Below are 18,656 nucleotides of genomic sequence, written 5' to 3'. Positions count from 1 at the left end.
TGAAGTTTATTATTTACTATTTTAAGAAAATAACGAAAATGCTAATAATAATAACTTTAAAATAATTAACTTCTAAAAGAATATTAAATTCACTTAACTGAAAGGTATTAATATATTTTTCTCTGCAAAATTTTCCTGGCTTCCGAATAAAAATAAGAAAAGGTACAATAAGAGCCATACTTTTTCAATAAGAGCTAGTATTAGTGAATTTTTTTTTCGAGAGTTGTCCTACTGGAGCTGTAGAGCTAGGTTCTCGGAAGGGCTCCCCGTCAGAATCACATACTACAATTTGCAGACGAGACAGGCAATGTCGCCCAATAAAACACTGCATTAGGCCAATTGTAGCGGGCGGTGATTCTGACTGTGATATTCATTGTACGGTTCAGGTATGTGCGGGCGCAGGGACTCGCGATCGCGTGTATCATCGCGAAGGGCTCGAACATTTGTACGTTAACGTGCTCGATCGCGTGTGCGTTTGTATGTCGCGTGTGCTAACATGTATGTAACTTCGCGTGTATAAATTCTATTTCATAACCGTGTACCTTTCGCATATTCGCGTGTGTTCTAGAATGATCGCGCGCGCGCCGTGAATCTGATACTTAATTTTTTTGTGTACGGTTCAGATTCCAGAAGAAAGTGGGTTCTTCCATATCATTAGAGTTCCCCATCATGTCGCCGTAGAACGCGTGGTCTAGTGGATATGAGCTTTATTTTTTTTTATTGGTCCAACTGAATGTATGGACCTAAATTGCTAGAATAAAGGCTAAAGATTTCCAAACGTGACCGATTCATGATCGCGCGCGTTTGCGGGTTCGCGTTTGAGACCGCGTTTGTAACTTCGTAAGCACTAAAACGTTTACACAATTGCCGGAGTGTTATCAAGTTTACGCGATCGCGGGCATAGGTGTACGTAGATGATCGCGAAGGGCTTAAGCGTTCGTATGTTGACGCGACAAGCGTGTGCTCGCGTGTATGTCACTTCGCGTGTATAAATTCGATTTTGAAACCCTGCGGCCATTCATATATTCGCGGACCGTCATTCTGATCTTTAGTTTTCGGTGTACGGATCACATTCTGACAGGGAGATAGTTACCCCATATCACTAGAGTTTCCGGTCATGTCGCCATGGAACGTTTTGTCTAGTGGATATGGGAGTTATTTTTAAATTTTATTATTTTTTTAATAATTAACAAGGACCTATATTGTTGGTACCGAGGATAGAGACTTCCGGACGATCCCGATTCATGATGGCGCGAGCGCGGGAGTTTGTAGGTTGACGCTTGAGATCGCGTTGGTAAGTTTATGAGTACTGAGATTTTCACCTTATCACCGGGGTGTAATCATGTTTGCGAGTTCGTGGGCGTAGGTTACTTGGAAAATCGTGAGGGGCTCTAACGTTTGTGAACTAACGTGATCTTAAAACGTGTGTTCTTGAATGGTCGCGCGAACCGTGAGTCTGATATTAAATTTTCGGTGCGCGGTTAGAATTCTGGCAGAGAGTGGGATCGTTTATATCGATAGGGTTCCCGGTCATGTCGCCATGAAACGTGTTGTCTAATAGGTATGAGCGTATTTTCTTAATTGGTGTAGCTGAAGGTATGGACCTAGGCTTCTAGGATAAAGGATAGACTTCCGGACGTGATCGATTCGTAATCGCGTGCGGGAGGGCATTTTTGTAGGTTCCCGCTTGAGACCGCGTTTGAGAATGTGTGAGTGTTAAGACGTTCATTATCACCATCTTTGCTGACCCAGCTGAAGGCGGGTGTAGAATGGCAGTATAGGACTCGAAAAGAAGAAATAAAGGACAACATATGAGAGACGTAATAGATTAGATAGGTGCAGGATATAGCTGAATTCATGATCATCACATGAAAGACATACATTAGTACTTCAAACTCTACCAATACGTGAATAGCCCACCACCACACATAGCACATCCTTTCTCAATTATCTATTTGTTACTGGTTGTTTGTCGGCTATGAGAGGGTAAATAGAGGAAAGGTATAGAACAGAAAAAAGGCTCATATCAGCCCTCTAGGCCTCCTCGATACACCACTATCGAGGCGTATTGTAATCAACATCTTGAAGCGGATTTCTTATATTTTGAGGTCGCTAACCGTGCATTGAAAAATGCCTAAAACTCTGTAAATAATATGTTAATACAAATATGCATGATGTTAAAATAAGACAGGTGTAATATTCTATTTGCAGTTTGTTGTTCGTTCCTACTTATCTGATTCAATTGAGTATGAAAGTACATCTCAATTTTTCTAAAACCTGGCGACGTCTGATGGCAGCGAATAGTCATTGTTGACAGCAATGTTGCCCTTTTATGTTAAATTAACTCGGAGAAGTCATCAGAGGAATATGACGCATGAGACCGAAAATAAATAAAATAAAATAAAATGAAATAAAGCGTAGAGTTAGTACTGTTATTGAATATTAATTGAACTACACACATGTACCATGCAATTAAACTACTTGGAATCGTCTAAATGCCAGAAAATGTTGTATATTTACCATTAACGACAATTGCATTCCGTTAGAAGTTTCTCATGCTATGCTGGACGGGAATGGATGATTGACGTGCGTCAGTAAATTAATCGTACCTTCATTTATCCAATTCGAATGAATCGAATCAAATGCACGAATTGAACACCAGTAAAAAGTGACCAACGAACCCCCAGAAAGGATCACCGACTATTCCATCATATAAGCCAGTTCTGCATCCATTCCCTGGTCCATATGTCACAAATACTCAGACGCCCACATACACAGATAGATACACGACTAGCACACAATTGTACACTAGTACCAAAAACTACAATTATTACAACACAACACAACTAATAGGGTTCTACTGTTATTTTTTTTAATGCGCCTGTGCACGTTGACGAGGTCGACCGATAAATCGACACACAATGACTTTCTCTGCGAGCCGTGCTCACAAAGACTGCCGTTAAGCTGTTGAACAACATCTGCAAACACAGCCCACAGAAAAAGACAATCCACGGCGGCCCGCCAATAGGCCACGCCAGTGTGCACAGGCTCTTAGTTGACTGTTAGTTTGGGCTGGTGCAGAGTATGAAAAAACACAAAACATGAAAAAGGCCCATAAGCCCTCTCGGTCTCCTCGATGCACCACTATCGAGGCGTAATGCAATGACCATCTTAAAGCAGGCGTCTGCTCAAATATGCTTGAAGATGTTTGCGATACCGTCAAACCCGTCAACCTAGGAGAGGGTAAGAGCTAGTATTAGTGTATATGAGATAAAAATATCCAAGTTCAATAACCCAAACACATGAAAACAAGAAAAGATAAGTGTATCATGTCAAAGAACAAATTATACAACTTTTCAAGACTAAAAATTGTAATTATTAAAATAGTGATGTTAACTATTAAGATTTTCGCGAAGTGAACGAAAAATCGATCAAAATTGTTAAATTTTAAACAAATTACTGTCAAAAGATTACTTAACCTAATTATCTGAAACATTTGAGGACATTTTTCAGTGGAAAATTTTCTCACCTATCCAATGGATCTAAAATATTTGAAATGCAAAGTTTATTTTTTGAGTTAGAGCTATTTTAAGACAACTAAGTTTTTAACATTAAAAGTTCAATAACTTAGTAACGGTTGAGATTTCATGGTATGTGTAGAACGATTTTTTTCTCCAAATATGACAGTCAATCATCCCTCGAGAGGGATGAACCAAACACCCTGTATATATATATATATATATATATATATATATATATATATATATATATATATATATATATATATATATATATATATATATATATATATATATATATATATATATATATATATATATATATATATATATATATATATTTCCTACCACTGCTGGGGGGTCACTGGTGCTATCAGATGTAGCACTCGTCGCTCCACTACTCTCTCCACGGGGGGGGAGACCTCGCCAAACCACCTCTAGCAAAGAGGTTTGGCACCTCCGTTTGTTTAATGATGTTTTTATTTTTGTTCATCTTCATTTTAGTACCCACGAGTTGCGCGAGAATAAATGTCCGCCACGCCAGAGCTCCGCAGTAACGTGGTAAGGGACGCTTACTGTGGGGGTTGCACAGGTACCCCACAGGCTCCGTTAACGATCGAGCATCTTTTTCACCCCCTCGATCACTCATCCCTCGGCACGGGTCGCTTCACGCCTTGGAATTGGGGTTATGACCTATCTTGATTTAAGTGGTGACCGCGGCCCAGATCATCACAACCATCCTCCTTTACCAGGGCTTTGGATCTGTAGCTCTGGTTCTCAATAGTTCCATGTACGTATATTATTACAGACATGCTACTATTGGGATCCGTCATTCGCTAGCGGAGTTTTCCGCCTACAAGGGAAGAAGTACCTAAAGTAAACAATTACCCAAATTAAGAGTGTTTATGGACGGCCCTGTTCCTCACACGTTTCTTTATCGGAGTGATACTACCTTAATTTTAAGTCACTATAATATTGTTTGTCGATGAAGAGATTTTATATGTTATGTATGTATGCATGTGATGACATTGGTCGTGTAGATGTAGGTAGATTAAATAAATCAGTTGTTCGTTGTACCCCGTGAAATAAAGGTGTAATTAATAAATCCACAAGAGAGGTATTTATCACCCCAACATCCGAAGCCTACACCATCTCCGTCCGAGACGGCCAATCTCGGATCATATGGTCCTTCGAACCGGATGGTTGAAGGAACCGAGGTACCAGAACCAGTGCATTTGGCTAACGCTTGGATGTTGGTCGGCCATCTCGTTTCGAGTTTTCCGAATTGTGGTATACGAGACGCCGCCATTGCTTTCGGCTTTAAGCGTCGGGGACGCTACGGTTACGGCGGGAACAACAGCTAACCAAATTTTAGCTTATTTGAGCATCGCACAAGAGGAGGCTTATCGTGCTGCAAATATTGATTGCCTCGAAACATCACCATAAGTTTTGGTCGGCTTGGGACATCGCATGGTTTCATCTTTGATGAGGTAAAATTTACACTGTATATGCCCAGCCGAGGCTTGGGTGAACAATTCGATATTATAGTTTCTTTCTGGTTCACTACGGCTTATACACTTGGAATTCTCTGTACATCATCTACGGAAAGCCAATTCTGCTCAGGGAAGCAATCGTTCTCTATCAAAATTACCTGCTGGATTACACTGTTACAATTGCGAAGTATATGCGCCATCATTGCTGCAGTGTCGGCAAGGGACTTCGTGGGATCACTCTTTTTTGAAAGTAAGTGCTACATTGTATATGTCCTTGTCGAAGCTAGGATAAAAGATCGATACTACAACGATTCGTTTCCTTTCTGGTTATTCGAGCTTGTCGGAAGATGTCAAAATCAACAGCGTCTAAAAAAGGATCAGCATTGCGAACCGTCACTACGCGTCTGAAGGGTCTACAGACATCATTCGACAACATACACAGCTTTGTGGAACGATTCAACGAACATGTCACAGCGAGTGATGTACAAGTGCGTTTGGAACGCCTCGACATCCTGTGGGAGCAAATCAACGACACCATCAATGAGGTCTTATCGCACAGTGACTTTCATACGGACCCATCGTCAATAATGGAGGAGCGGAGCCTGTACGAAAACCAGTTTTACGATGACAAATCATTCCTCATGGATAAGCATAAAATGTTGCAGGACACACCAATTCTGGATCAAACCACTCGCACAAACACCTCCTTTTCTCATGGTTCTACTCCGCATGTCCGTCTTCCGCAAATAACGCTGCCAAAATTTAGCGGGAATATCGATGAATGGATTAGTTTTAGAGACCTGTACACTTCCTTGATTCATTGGCAGGCGGATTTGCCTGATGTAGAAAAGCTGCATTATTTACGTAGTCAGTTGCAGGGTGAGGCATTGTCTGTAATCGAAGCACTACCGATCACCTCTGCAAACTATATAACAGCATGGGAACTCCTAGTTAAAAGGTACTCCAACCTCAAGGTCATCAAGCGGAAACAGATTCAGGGCATTTTCGATTTGCAATTGTTAAAGAAGGAGTCAGCTGGAGAGTTGCACACGTTGCTGGAAAACTTCGAAAGAATTCTTAAAACATTAGATCAGTTGGTACAGCCCGCCGACTATAAGGATCTTTTGCTCTTGCATATTCTAAGTTCAAAACTAGATAGCAGCACTCGTAGGAGTTGGGAAGAGCATACTTCATCGAAGGACTCGGAGTCGCTCAAGGATCTCACCGACTTTCTGGCTCGTCGGGTACGTGTGCTAGAAGCGTTGCCATCCAAAGGGTTGGACCAGCGGCATGACACCTCACAACCAATGTATAAGCAGCGCCCGTCTCAACAGCCACGTGCCAGTTATAGCGCTGTTCAGCAGACCAGTTTTAGATGTTCGGTTTGTTCAGAAAATCACCCGCTATATAAATGTACGGTCTTCGGGCAAATGGCAGTTTCAGAAAGAGAAGGTGTGCTGCGAACTCACGCTCTGTGTCGAAACTGTTTCCACAAAGGCCACCAAGCTAAGGACTGTAATTCAAAAGTGTCATGCAGGAAATGCAAGGCCCGTCATCACACCATGGTATGCTTCAAGGCGCATAGCGATAGTAGAACGAAGAATAATGCAGAGTCTGAGGACGTGGCCTCCGGAAAATCGGACTCAGGGGACGCTTCAGAAACAAGGCTAGCTCATGTGGCGGTCGATAGCAGTGTGCTTTCTGCTACCTGCAGCTCACGGATTCCTACACCAAGGGTTTTGTTAGCAACTGCGATGATAACGATAAAGGACGATGCGGGAGTCAGCATTACTGCAAGGGCATTACTTGACTCAGGGTCTCAATGCAATTTCGTTTCTCGTCGCCTTTGTCAACGATTTAAACTTCAGCAAAACAGGGTGCAGGTCCCTGTGGTAGGAATTGGTCAATCGGAAATAATGGCCAAATACGAAGTTCAGTTGACTATTTCATCCAGAACTCAGGACTTCACCAAATCACTGGCATTACTGGTACTTCCAAAAATCACGGTGAAACTTCCCATTTCGGACATTGATATAAATGGATGGAATATTCCTACGCATCTGAAGCTTTCCGATTCGGAGTTTAATCGATCCAAGCCAGTCGATTTAATTTTAGGCGGTGGTTCGTTTTTCGATTTCTTTAGTGTTGGACAGTCTATTGAATTGAGCGAACGGTTACCGAAACTGATTGATTCTGTCTTCGGTTGGGTTGTAGCTGGAGAGTACAACACACTATCCTACAATTCGCCCAGAGTCTGCAATACGGCAACAACCGCAACTTTGGAGGAGCTTCTACCCCGATTTTGGTCCTGCGAGGAGATCGGGTTGGCTGAAAGGATGTCACCACAAGAAGCACGATGCGAAGAACAATTTTCAAGTACAGTCAAAAGAGCTTTGGATGGAAGGTATATAGTCACGTTACCGAAGGATGAGAAGGTCATTGCGAAACTAGGTGAATCCAAGGAAACCGCATTCAAAAGACTGCAAGGATTGGAACGGCGTTTAGGAAAGGATCCGATTCTTCGGAAAAGATACGACGAGTTCCTGATGGAGTACCTGAAATTGGGACATATGAAAAAGGTGAATGTCAACGAAGATTGTCAGATCAATCGAGTCTTCTTGCCACATCACCCCGTCGTGAAAGAAAGCAGTACAACTACCAAAGTCAGGGTGGTCTTTGACGCATCCTGTAAGACCGCTACAGGGATTTCGTTGAATGATGGCTTGGTAGCTGGACCGGTCATTCAGGATGATCTTCGCTCAATAATATTTAGATGTCGAACACGTCAGATCATGGTTATTGCCGATGTCGAAAAGATGTTTCGTCAAGTTATCGTAGCATCGGATGATAGATGGTTGCAGAACATACTTTGGCGATTCGATTCGAAGGAACCCCCATCCACGTACGAGCTGACAACGGTTACATATGGTACTAAACCGGCGCCATACCTAGCTACTAGAGCCCTGCAACAACTAACGATAGATGAAGCACACAAATACCCTCTTGCATCTAAATCTGCCCGAGAGGACGTGTATATGGATGATCTTATTTCGGGAGCTGACGACATGGATTCGGCTTCCGAATTATGCAGACAACTAGTTTCTATGATGGATAAAGGAGGATTCCACCTTAGGAAATGGGCCTCTAATTGTCCTGCCGTTCTTCAGGACATACCCAAGGAAGATATGGCGATACAGAACACCGCAGTAGAGTTGGACCCTGATCCGGAAGTGAGAACACTTGGGCTCATCTGGCTCCCTAGTAGCGATTCATTGAAGCTTCATTTTAATGTTCCCTTGGTGGAGGTTACAGAAAGGCTTACGAAGCGGAAGGTGCTCTCCATAATAGCGGCTCTTTTTGACCCATTGGGATTGGTTGGGGCCACAGTAACAATGGCCAAGCTATTTATGCAACTCCTTTGGACCCTCCCTGGCGAAAACAGCGATCGGTTAGAATGGGACGACTTCCTCCCAGCTGCGGTAGAATTAAATTGGAGGAGATTCCACGCTCAATTGCCAGCTCTGGCAGGTATACGCATTGCTCGTTGCGTAATGCTACCCAAAATGATTGAGCAGGAAATTCACGTTTTCTGCGATGCCAGCGAGAAGGCGTATGGAGCATGTCTTTATTTGAAATGCGTAGACGAATCTGGACAGGTAATGGTTTCATTGATGGCTTCAAGGTCAAGGGTTGCTCCCCTGAAGAGTCAATCCCTTCCAAGGTTGGAGTTATGTGGGGCCCTAATTGCAGCAGAATTATTCGATAAGGTTAGGGCAGCAACGAGGTTTGAAGGACGAGTATATTTTTGGACTGACTCCACGACGGTTTTACAATGGTTGAAATCTGTTCCCACCACATGGACAACCTTTGTAGCTAATCGGGTTTCAAAAATTCAGAGTCTCACAGAAACTGCTCGGTGGTGCCATGTACCAGGTATTCAAAACCCGGCGGATTTAATATCGCGGGGTATGTTTCCAGAAGAATTAGTTCTCAGCATGCTCTGGTGGCATGGGCCGAGCTGGGTGAACGAACCCTCCAAATGGCCAGATCAGCCGAAACTACCCAAGACACAGAGTATAGAAGCTGAAAGGAAGCGTACAGTTGTGGCACTAGGGGTGGTAGAAGATGGTGATTTTTACATAAGATACTTCCAATCGTTCTCCAACTATACTGATCTCATAAGAAAGACAGCATACTGGTGTCGGTACTTCAAGAACCTGAAGAATAAGGTGGACGGAACGAACTTGCAAGTTGGTTTCCTGACCAGTGAAGAGCTGAAACAGGCGGAATGGACACTAATTCGACGAATTCAACAAGCAGCATTCGAAGGCGAATGGAAAATGTTGCAAAAGGGTAAAGGCGTATCGCGTTTGTCGAGGATAAAATGGTTCAACCCATTCATCTCGAAGGAGGACCAAGTTATTCGAGTGGGTGGAAGGCTTACTCATTCGAGGCAAACAGAAGAAGCGAAACATCCGGCCGTGTTACCTGCACGACACCATTTCACACGGTTGTTGCTGTTGCATTATCATCAGCGATTACTGCATGCGGGGCCTCAATTACTTCTTGCGACAGTACGCCTTCGCTTCTGGCCTTTGGGTGGGCGTAATTTGGCGAAAACTGTTGTGCATAGCTGTATTACTTGTTTTCGTTTTCGCCCAACGACAGTCCAGCAGTTTATGGGTGATCTGCCGTCTGCTCGCGTCACACCATCTCGACCTTTTACTAAGACAGGTGTTGATTATTTTGGCCCAGTTTACTATCGACCAGGACCGCGAAGGACCGCGATTAAGGCTTACGTTTCACTCTTCGTATGCATGGCAACAAGAGCGGTTCATTTAGAACTGGTATCGGACATGTCTTCTGAACGGTTCATTCAAGCCTTTCGTCGGTTTATTTCGCGACGAGGAAAACCATCTGATATGTACTCTGACAATGGGCGAAATTTTGTTGGGGCACGGAATCAATTGTCGGAACTTATACGGAATTTACGAACGAAGGAGTACCATGAGCCAATTGCCAAGGAATGCGCTGTCGAAGGAATACACTGGCACTTCAACCCGCCCAGCGCACCTCACTTTGGAGGGTTATGGGAGGCAGCCGTTCGCTCCGCCAAAACTCATCTTCTAAAGGTTCTTGGCCAGACTCCGGTTTCATTTGAGGACTTGCAAACGTTACTCATGCAAGTTGAAGGTTGTCTCAACTCGCGGCCAATGACAGCACTCTCTGATGACCCTACTGATTTGGAGCCGTTAACTCCGGGTCATTTCCTTATTGGAGCATCTCTACAGGCTGCTCCTGATCGGGATTATAGTGCTGTTCCCCTAGGACGTCTTCGACAGTGGCAAGCAGTTCAGCAAAGGTTGCAACACTTTTGGACCCGATGGAAATCTGAGTACCTATCTCAGTTGCAAGGACGTATGAAGCGTTGGAAACCTCCAGTGCCCATAGATGTAGGACGTTTAGTAGTTTTGCGAGATGATAACTCTCCACCTTATCGGTGGTCACTCGGTCGTATCCAGGAAGTGCATCCCGGACCAGATGGGATTACTCGTGTGGTGACACTTAAGACAGCCGATGGATTATACGTACGTCCAGTGGAGAAATTATGCCTATTGCCAGAAATCTCTGAGGATAATCCTAATTGATTGAAGGGCAGAATGCAACTGAAGTGGAAGTTACTTCAGGGGTGCGGGGATGTTTATGGACGGCCCTGTTCCTCACACGTTTCTTTATCGGAGTGATACTACCTTAATTTTAAGTCACTATAATATTGTTTGTCGATGAAGAGATTTTATATGTTATGTATGTATGCATGTGATGACATTGGTCGTGTAGATGTAGGTAGATTAAATAAATCAGTTGTTCGTTGTACCCCGTGAAATAAAGGTGTAATTAATAAATCCACAAGAGAGGTATTTATCACCCCAACATCCGAAGCCTACACCATCTCCGTCCGAGAAGGCCAATCTCGGATCAAAGAGTAATCCGCAAAAATTCGTTCATGCATTTTTCAACATATTTGCGGTTCTATGAGTATATATATATATATATATATATATATATATATATATATATATATATATATATATATATATATATATATATATATATATATATATATATATATATATATATATATATATATATATATATATATATATATATATATATATATATATATATATATATATATATATATATATATATATATATATATATATATATATATATATATATATATATATATTCTAATGACAATTGCATTCCGTTAGAAGTTTCTCATGCTATGCTGGCCGGGAATGCATGATTGACGTGCGTCGGTAAATTAATCGTACCTCCATTTATCCAATCCTAATGAATCGAATCGAATGCACGAATTGAACACCGGTAAAAAGTGAACAACGAATCCCAAGAAGGATTACCCACTATTCCATCATATAAGCCAGTTCTGCATCCATTCCCTGACCCATATGTCACAAATACTCAGGCGCCCACATACACAGATAGACACACGACTAGCACACAACATTTGTACACTAGTACCAAAAACTACAATTATTACAACACAACACAATTAATAGGGTTTAACTGTTATTTTTTTAATTAGCTATAATTTTAATTTAACGTGCACAGACGTTGACGAGGTGGACCGATAAATAGACACACAATGACTTCCACTGCGAGCCGTGCTCACAAAGACTGCCGTTAAGCTGTTGAACAATGTCTGCAAACACAGCCCACAGAAAAAGTCAATCCACGGCGACCCGCCAATCGGCCACGCTAGTGTGCTCTTAGTTGAGTTAGTTAGTTGAGCGTCAATATAGGCTGGTGCAGAGTATGAAAAAACGCAAAACATAAAAAAGGCACATAAGCCCTCTCAGTCTCCTCGATGCACCACTATCGAGGCATAATGCAATATCCAACTTTAAGTAGTTGTCTACCAGAGCTTCTTTAAAACTGACGCTGAAATATGCTTGAAGATGTTTGTAATACCGTCAAAACCGTCAACCTAGGGGAGGGAAGCTTATATTTTATGTATTCCACACCTAATTATATGCATGTGCACAAAAATGTGCAAAGAATATGAATTGTAATAATTACACACAAACATTTGATGTGAAATCAGCTATATTTGATGTAAGTCACATGAATTTCAATAGCTTTCACATGATATTTATGTGCGACAGATAATTTTTATGTGATACTACAAATTGCCAAAAATCATGTGACAGATAATTTTTATGTGATGCTACAAATTGCCAAAAATCATGTGTGAAATCAATAGATTCAATATAGAGAATTTTATCAGTGTAGCCATAACCCCTGTTTGAGTAAACCGTACAAACGAGAGGATAACTCCGGCGGCGGGTTGATCAATGCCTCGTCCAACGAATGCGGCCACGGCGCATCACACTAGCTCCGTTGCATAAGCTCACTTGCAATCTTTTATGAACACAATACTGAATTGAAAAGCCCATAAACATGCTATGGGCGGACCTTCGTGTCCCTTCGGTGAGGTAAATAAGAAGCCATGAACGTCACACAGCTAAATCTTAACCATTGTGCAGCAGCCCAACAGCTGCTGTGGCAGTCGGTCTCGGAGTCGAGGACAGATGTCGCCCTCCTATCAGACCCGTACAACATCCCTGCCCGCAACGGCAATTGGGTGTCGGACGGGTCTGGAATGGTGGCAATCTGTACAACGGGACGGTTCCCGGTTCAAGAGGTAATACACTCCTCCGCCGAGGGTGTTGCGTTTGCCAAGATCAATGGTGTGTTCTATTGCAGCTGCTACGCTCCACCAAGGTGGCCAATAGAACAGTTCAACCAGATGATCGACAGGCTCTCGTCAGACCTAGTTGGCCGGAAACCGGTAGTCATAGCGGGAGACTTTAACGCTTGGGCAGTGGAGTGGGGCAGCCGCTGTACAAATAGCAGGGGTCAAGCGCTAATGGAGGCGCTTGCGAAACTCGATACTGTGCTAGCTAATAATGGCTCCGCTAGTACATTCCGTAGAAACGGGGTGGAGGCGTGGATTGACGTAACATTTGCCAGCCCGAGTCTGGCTCCAGGCATGAAATGGAGGGTAGACGAAGGCTACACCCATAGCGATCACTTAGCAATCCGCTTTAGGATCAACTATGGTGTGCAGCATCCGAGGGCGGGAGATCCCTGTCAGGTACGAGGGTGGAAGTCCAATCACTTCGACAGCGAAGCTTTCACCGCGGCCCTGGGACTGGAGGCCAACACCGACAGTCTAAGTGGGAATGCGCTGGTAGCTGTTCTATCACGCACGTGCGACACCACTATGCCGAGAAAAACACTGCCACGAAACGGCAGATGCCCGGTATACTGGTGGAGTGCCGAGATTGCAGCTCTACGGTCAGCCTGCCTCAGAGCTAGACGTAGGATGCAAAGAGCTCGCACCGAGGATGCAAGAGAGAACCGCCGTGAAGTGTTTCGAGCTGCGAAATTGGCCCTTAACAAGGCCATTAAAAGCAGCAAGAGAGCGTGTTTCGACAACCTGTGTGAGAGTGCCAACGCGAATCCGTGGGGTGACGCCTACAGGATTGTGATGGCCAAAACCAAAGAGGGCTCTTCACCCCCAGAACGGTCTCCGGACCGGTTGGCGGCGATTATCGAAGTACTCTTTCCGTCTCGAGCCACACGCCCCTGGCCACCTGCACTACGAGACAGTGCGGGCACGGCCGAAATGGTGGCTCCAGTGACGAATGAAGAACTACTCGCAGTGGCGAAATCCCTAGCAATGAACAAAGCTCCAGGGCCGGATGGAGTTCCAAACAGCGCTCTCAAGGCAGCGATCATAGCGAACCCGAACATGTTCAGGCTAGCTATGAAGAGATGCCTTGAGGAGTGCCGTTTCCCCGATAGATGGAAAAGGCAGAAATTGGCGCTGTTGCCGAAGCCCGGGAAGCTGCCAGGCGACCCATCGGCGTACAGACCAATCTGTCTGATCGACACGACCGGCAAACTGCTTGAGAGGATTATCCTCAACAGTCTAACCCCGTACGCGGAAGGTACGGACGGCCTGTCAAGCAACCAGTTTGGCTTTCGGAAGGGTAAGTCCACAGTGGACGCTCTCAACTCAGTGATAAATACTGCCGAGATAGCGATCTAACGAAAAAGGCGAGGCATTCGATACTGTGCGTTAGTGACACTTGACGTGAAGAACGCATTCAACAGCGCAAGCTGGGATGCCATCGCGCTCTCGTTACACCGGCTTAGCCTACCGGTGGGTCTGTACCGGATCCTGGAAAGTTACTTTCAAAACCGCGTACTGCTATACGAGACCGATGCCGATCAGAAAAGGGTTCCGATTACCGCCGGAGTCCCACAGGCCTCGATCCTAGGCCCGGTGCTATGGAACCTCATGTATGACGGGGTTCTGAGACTGAAGTTCCCTCGTGGGGTCAAGATCGTCGGCTTTGCTGACGACGTAACCTTGGAGGTCTACGTGGAGTCAATCCCTGAGGTAGAACTAACCGCAGAACACGCGATCAACACGGTGGAGGAATGGATGAGCGCGAGAGGCCTGGAGCTCGCTCATCATAAGACGGAGGTAGTTATCGTCAACAACCGCAAGTCGGCACAACAGGCAGTTATCCATGTGGGAGAAGTCGCGAACACTTCACAGCGAAGTCTGAAGTCTCTCGGAGTCATTATAGACGACAAGCTGACCTTCGGCATGCAAGAGAGCGTCGACTGCTGTTGCGGCTCTATCGAGAATGATGTCCAACAGCTCAAAGGTGTGCGCCAGTAGACGTAGGTTACTGGCAGGCGTTGCAGTATCTATCCTCAGGTACGGCGGCCTGTCATGGTCAAGAGCACTGAGGGTAACCAGTTACCTACAGAAACTGGAGAGCACCTACCGTGTGATGTGCCTCAGAGTGATATCTGCCTACCGCACGGTATCACACGATGCATCCTGCGTGATAACGAGCATGATGCCAGTCGGGCTGGTCATTCGGGAAGATGAGAAGTGCTTCAAGCTACGTGGAAATAGTGGAGCCCACGAGCGCACCAGGGTGACCTCGGTCGCCAGATGGCAGCGTGAGTGTAGGTGGACCCACCGGCTGATACCTAGCATATCGAGCTGGGTGGGAAGACCCCATGGGGAAGTCCACTTCCACCTGACACAATTCCTGTCAGGCCATGGCTGTTTCCGACAGTACCTACACAGGTTCGGGCACGCGGAGGTCTCAGGCTGCCCGGACTGCGGCTGGGACACAACCCCTGATACCCTTATTCAGCGGATGTGTCAATCGGTGGAGAAGTTGAACGCAGTCTCGGCTTCTACCACCCAGATTGTCTGTAGGCTACAGGTAATCTGGCGAACCGAGCAACAGACGACGGGCACGGCCAACTAGTGATTGGTTAGTTGGAGCGAAAAAGGCCAAGCGCAAAATAGGGAGTGAATGGTCTGTTCATGCTGAGGCAGGTTTGGCGCAGCGACTGGCAACCGCGTAAGGGGTAAACCCATCCACCCCGAAGCAAGGCAGAAGAGTGAGTGTATAGGCGTATAAGTGGACTGCCTCATGCCAAGACGGGAGGGTCGTAGCGTAGTATGTTGGGACTTAGCTATCGATGCCTCATGGCGTGGCAGAGGAGTGAAAGGGTGAGCATCCCAGTCAGTCTCACACGGCGTGTTGAGGGTGAGCACAAAAGTCAGCCTCACATGGTATGGTAGAGGCTAGCACAAAAGTAAGCCTAGCAAGGAATGAAAAAGGTGAGCACACAAGTCAGCCTCGCATCGTATGTCAGAAGTGGGGCCTATAAAAATGTCCCACATGGGTTGCCAGGGGGACTCCCCTGGGGGAGTGACAGAGGTATAATAGAGTGGCACGATCGAGAGTGAATCAGGTGATAGGGTGAGCACCCAAGCCAGCCTCACATGGTATAGGTGAGGCGAGCACAAAAGTAAGCCTAGCAAGGAATGAGTAAGGTGAGCACACAAGTCAGCCTCGCAAGGAACGAAAAAGGTGAGCACAAAAGTCAGCCTCATGTGGAGTGTTTGAGAGTGAATCAAGGTGCGATAGAGAGAGCACCCAAGTAAGCCTCATACAGGACGTATGAACGCGTTAGTGAGAGTAAATGAGTACATTAAGTACAGCCATCCCCCCAGAAGTAATACCGAGAGGTAGTTCCTGGGAGGAACGATGGCGGAGCCCAATGGAGTTTAGTCGGTATTAATGGCAGCGTCACCATTCGAGCCCGACACGCCCCCAGTGCACCTCGTGCGGTAGCTTGGACCCTACCAATAGCACGTGTACTGGGCTAGGACGTAAAGGTCTTCTCCATTGTAAAAACAAAAAGGCGGAAAACATGTTTTTCCTTTAAAAATTTAAAATTTTAATAATTCATTACCCGGATAGAATTTTACAGTAGCATTTACCCTACAAACAATCATAAAACAATAAATATTATAGTTATTACTGTTTCAACATTGTTCGATGTCAAGTTCTCACAGTAGATTAACAATAAAATTCCATGTAACAATAAATTTCACTGTTCAGCAAAAAAAACTGATACAGTGCATTCACATTAAATTTTACTGTTTTCGAGAAAACAATGTATGGAGAAAAGTTTATTTTTGTAATGTTAAGATACATAACCACCCCCCTTTTCACTGTAAAACTCTATTTTACATTGAAATTTACTGTAAAAACGTTAAAGTTTATTGTTTTTGCATTGTAGCATAACACTAAAACTTACTGTAAATTATTGTAAAATTACTGTACTGACACAGTGAAAATCATGGTTTTGTTACTGTACATTTCTATTCGGGTAATAAGCTTAAAAATAAGTTGTAGAAAAACAAGCTGATTCGAAAAAAAATATACAGGGTTAACGGAGTTATGGCCGATCCCCCGAAGCGTGTCTTTTTGGCAGAGGTTTGTGGCGAATGCTCTCCAAGCCGAACCGCTCAACTGAAATCCAAAATCTAAAAAGAAAAATGTATTGCGGTGTACTTGAACGGATCGATTTCCCAATAAAAATTTTTTTTCTTGCGATTAAAACGTGTTGACCAAAAAATTGAGTTTTTTGGTGTTCCAAATTTTAAACAAAAATTCATTGCGAAGAATGGAAATTTTTTTGATGAAAAAGAAACCGTTCAAGTACACGAGAATGTAAATACAAACAATTAAAAAAAATGTATGAAGATCGGATAAATAATTTTTGAGATATCACGTTCACCGCAACGGTACTTTTCAAAAAACATTTCCATTTCGAGATAATTGCGGTTAAAATTTTGTGTTAACTTCATTCGTGGAAGAAACGGCGCGCTACAAACGGCTGTAATTTGTATTTGTGCCTGTTAGTTTACACTGTATTTCAGGTCAAGGAAATAGTTTAGATGATTTGACAATTGGATAGAGTTAGCGGTACATATTGTGTTAGTCTAGGGAATTTGGTTTTTAAGCGCGGCTTTAAAAGTGTTCATCGTTGGTTGCTGTCTTGTAGTTAGCGGAAGTCTATTCCATAAGAGTGCTCCATGGATTATTGGACTTTTCCTGCTGTAGGTTGTGTTGTGGGGCACCAGAAAACTACGTGTGCGTTCGCAACGACCTAGTTGCAGATGTTGTGTGATGTATTCAGGAGATTCACCGTTGTATCCTTGCCTTATGAAGCAACATATGCGGTGCAGGAAATTTTCTTGTAGGCTGTGTCCCAGGATTCAATTGCGTACACTGACGCAAATCTACTTAAGAATTTCATAAGTCGCAACTTATGAAGCTACACAATTTTGATTTCATTGAACGCTTATGCATTTCATAAGTTCGCCCTATGGAATTTATTTATGTAATAATGTTCATAATCGTATTATTGTGCAAATGTCATAATTTTACCATATGAAATCAGTGAAAATAGGAAACTAGGCATTTTTGGAAGTGGATTGAATTTAATGTTCTTTTTTTCAAATTTGGAGAAATGAAATGTAAGTAAATATTCTTCGTAACTCATTGCTCCATATTTTACATTCGTTTCATAAGAAATGTATTGAATTTTTCAAACTTTACAAGACTTCTTTTCCGTTCATTTACAGCTTATTGGAAATATTTTGAGACAGCACAAACTCATCAAAACATCAAACTAGAGATAAGTGCTTCTTATTTATGTGAATTAATTCGTTTAAATAAAAAATGTATGTTATAAAATGAAAAATATGATGCTAAGTTTATATTTTCTCGAACTAGCGCCGTATAATATATCTACGGATTTCATAACATCTCATTTATTAAATTTATATTCAAGCATGATGATTTACATAAGCACAGTCGCATGAAAGGTACAAAGATGGCTTGAAAATTTCATTAGCATGACTTATGAAAATTCTATGTGACTCGATGGCCATTTTTTCCTCCGAGTCATAAGTCAAACTTATGATTTTCATACTTGTGGCGTCGAATCATAAGTGATTCTTATGGAATTCATTAGTTATTTTATCTCGGTGTACCATTGCTGTTGTTTCTCGTCTGTTGTGTACTTTAAAATCTAGTGCTCCGATCTGGATGAACTTCGCACAGATATTCTCCAAAGTATATACTTTTAGAATGGTCAATAAATTTTTTTCGATTTTTTGAGTTGCAACTTTGTAAATAACCCCTTAATGCAGTAAAGC

At 43.5% G+C, this 18,656-nt stretch overlaps 2 protein-coding genes across 18 annotated transcripts in view; one reads left to right on the top strand and one right to left on the bottom strand.

Moving 5' to 3' along the window:
- The window catches only part of LOC131682870 (lysosomal-associated transmembrane protein 4B), an 897,979-nt gene that overhangs the window by 875,956 nt on the left and 3,367 nt on the right, over positions 1 to 18,656 (bottom strand). The window lies entirely within an intron of this gene.
- Positions 5,359 to 10,659, top strand: LOC131680044 (uncharacterized). The gene has a single exon (XM_058960774.1). The coding sequence runs from the start codon at positions 5,359 to 5,361 to the stop codon at positions 10,657 to 10,659; it is 5,301 nt and encodes a 1,766-aa protein (XP_058816757.1).

The sequence above is a fragment of the Topomyia yanbarensis genome, chromosome 2, assembly GCF_030247195.1.
Source record: "Topomyia yanbarensis strain Yona2022 chromosome 2, ASM3024719v1, whole genome shotgun sequence".
In the NCBI taxonomy this organism is placed as follows: Eukaryota; Metazoa; Arthropoda; class Insecta; order Diptera; family Culicidae; genus Topomyia; species Topomyia yanbarensis.
The sequence above is the reverse complement of the archived record's forward strand: the minus strand, read 5'-3'. Positions and strand labels throughout refer to the sequence as shown.

What these genes read in the sequence shown, in the direction of transcription:
- LOC131680044 (XM_058960774.1), top strand. Translation starts at nt 5,359, where the DNA reads ATGTCAAAATCAACAGCGTCTAAAAAAGGATCAGCATTGCGAACCGTC.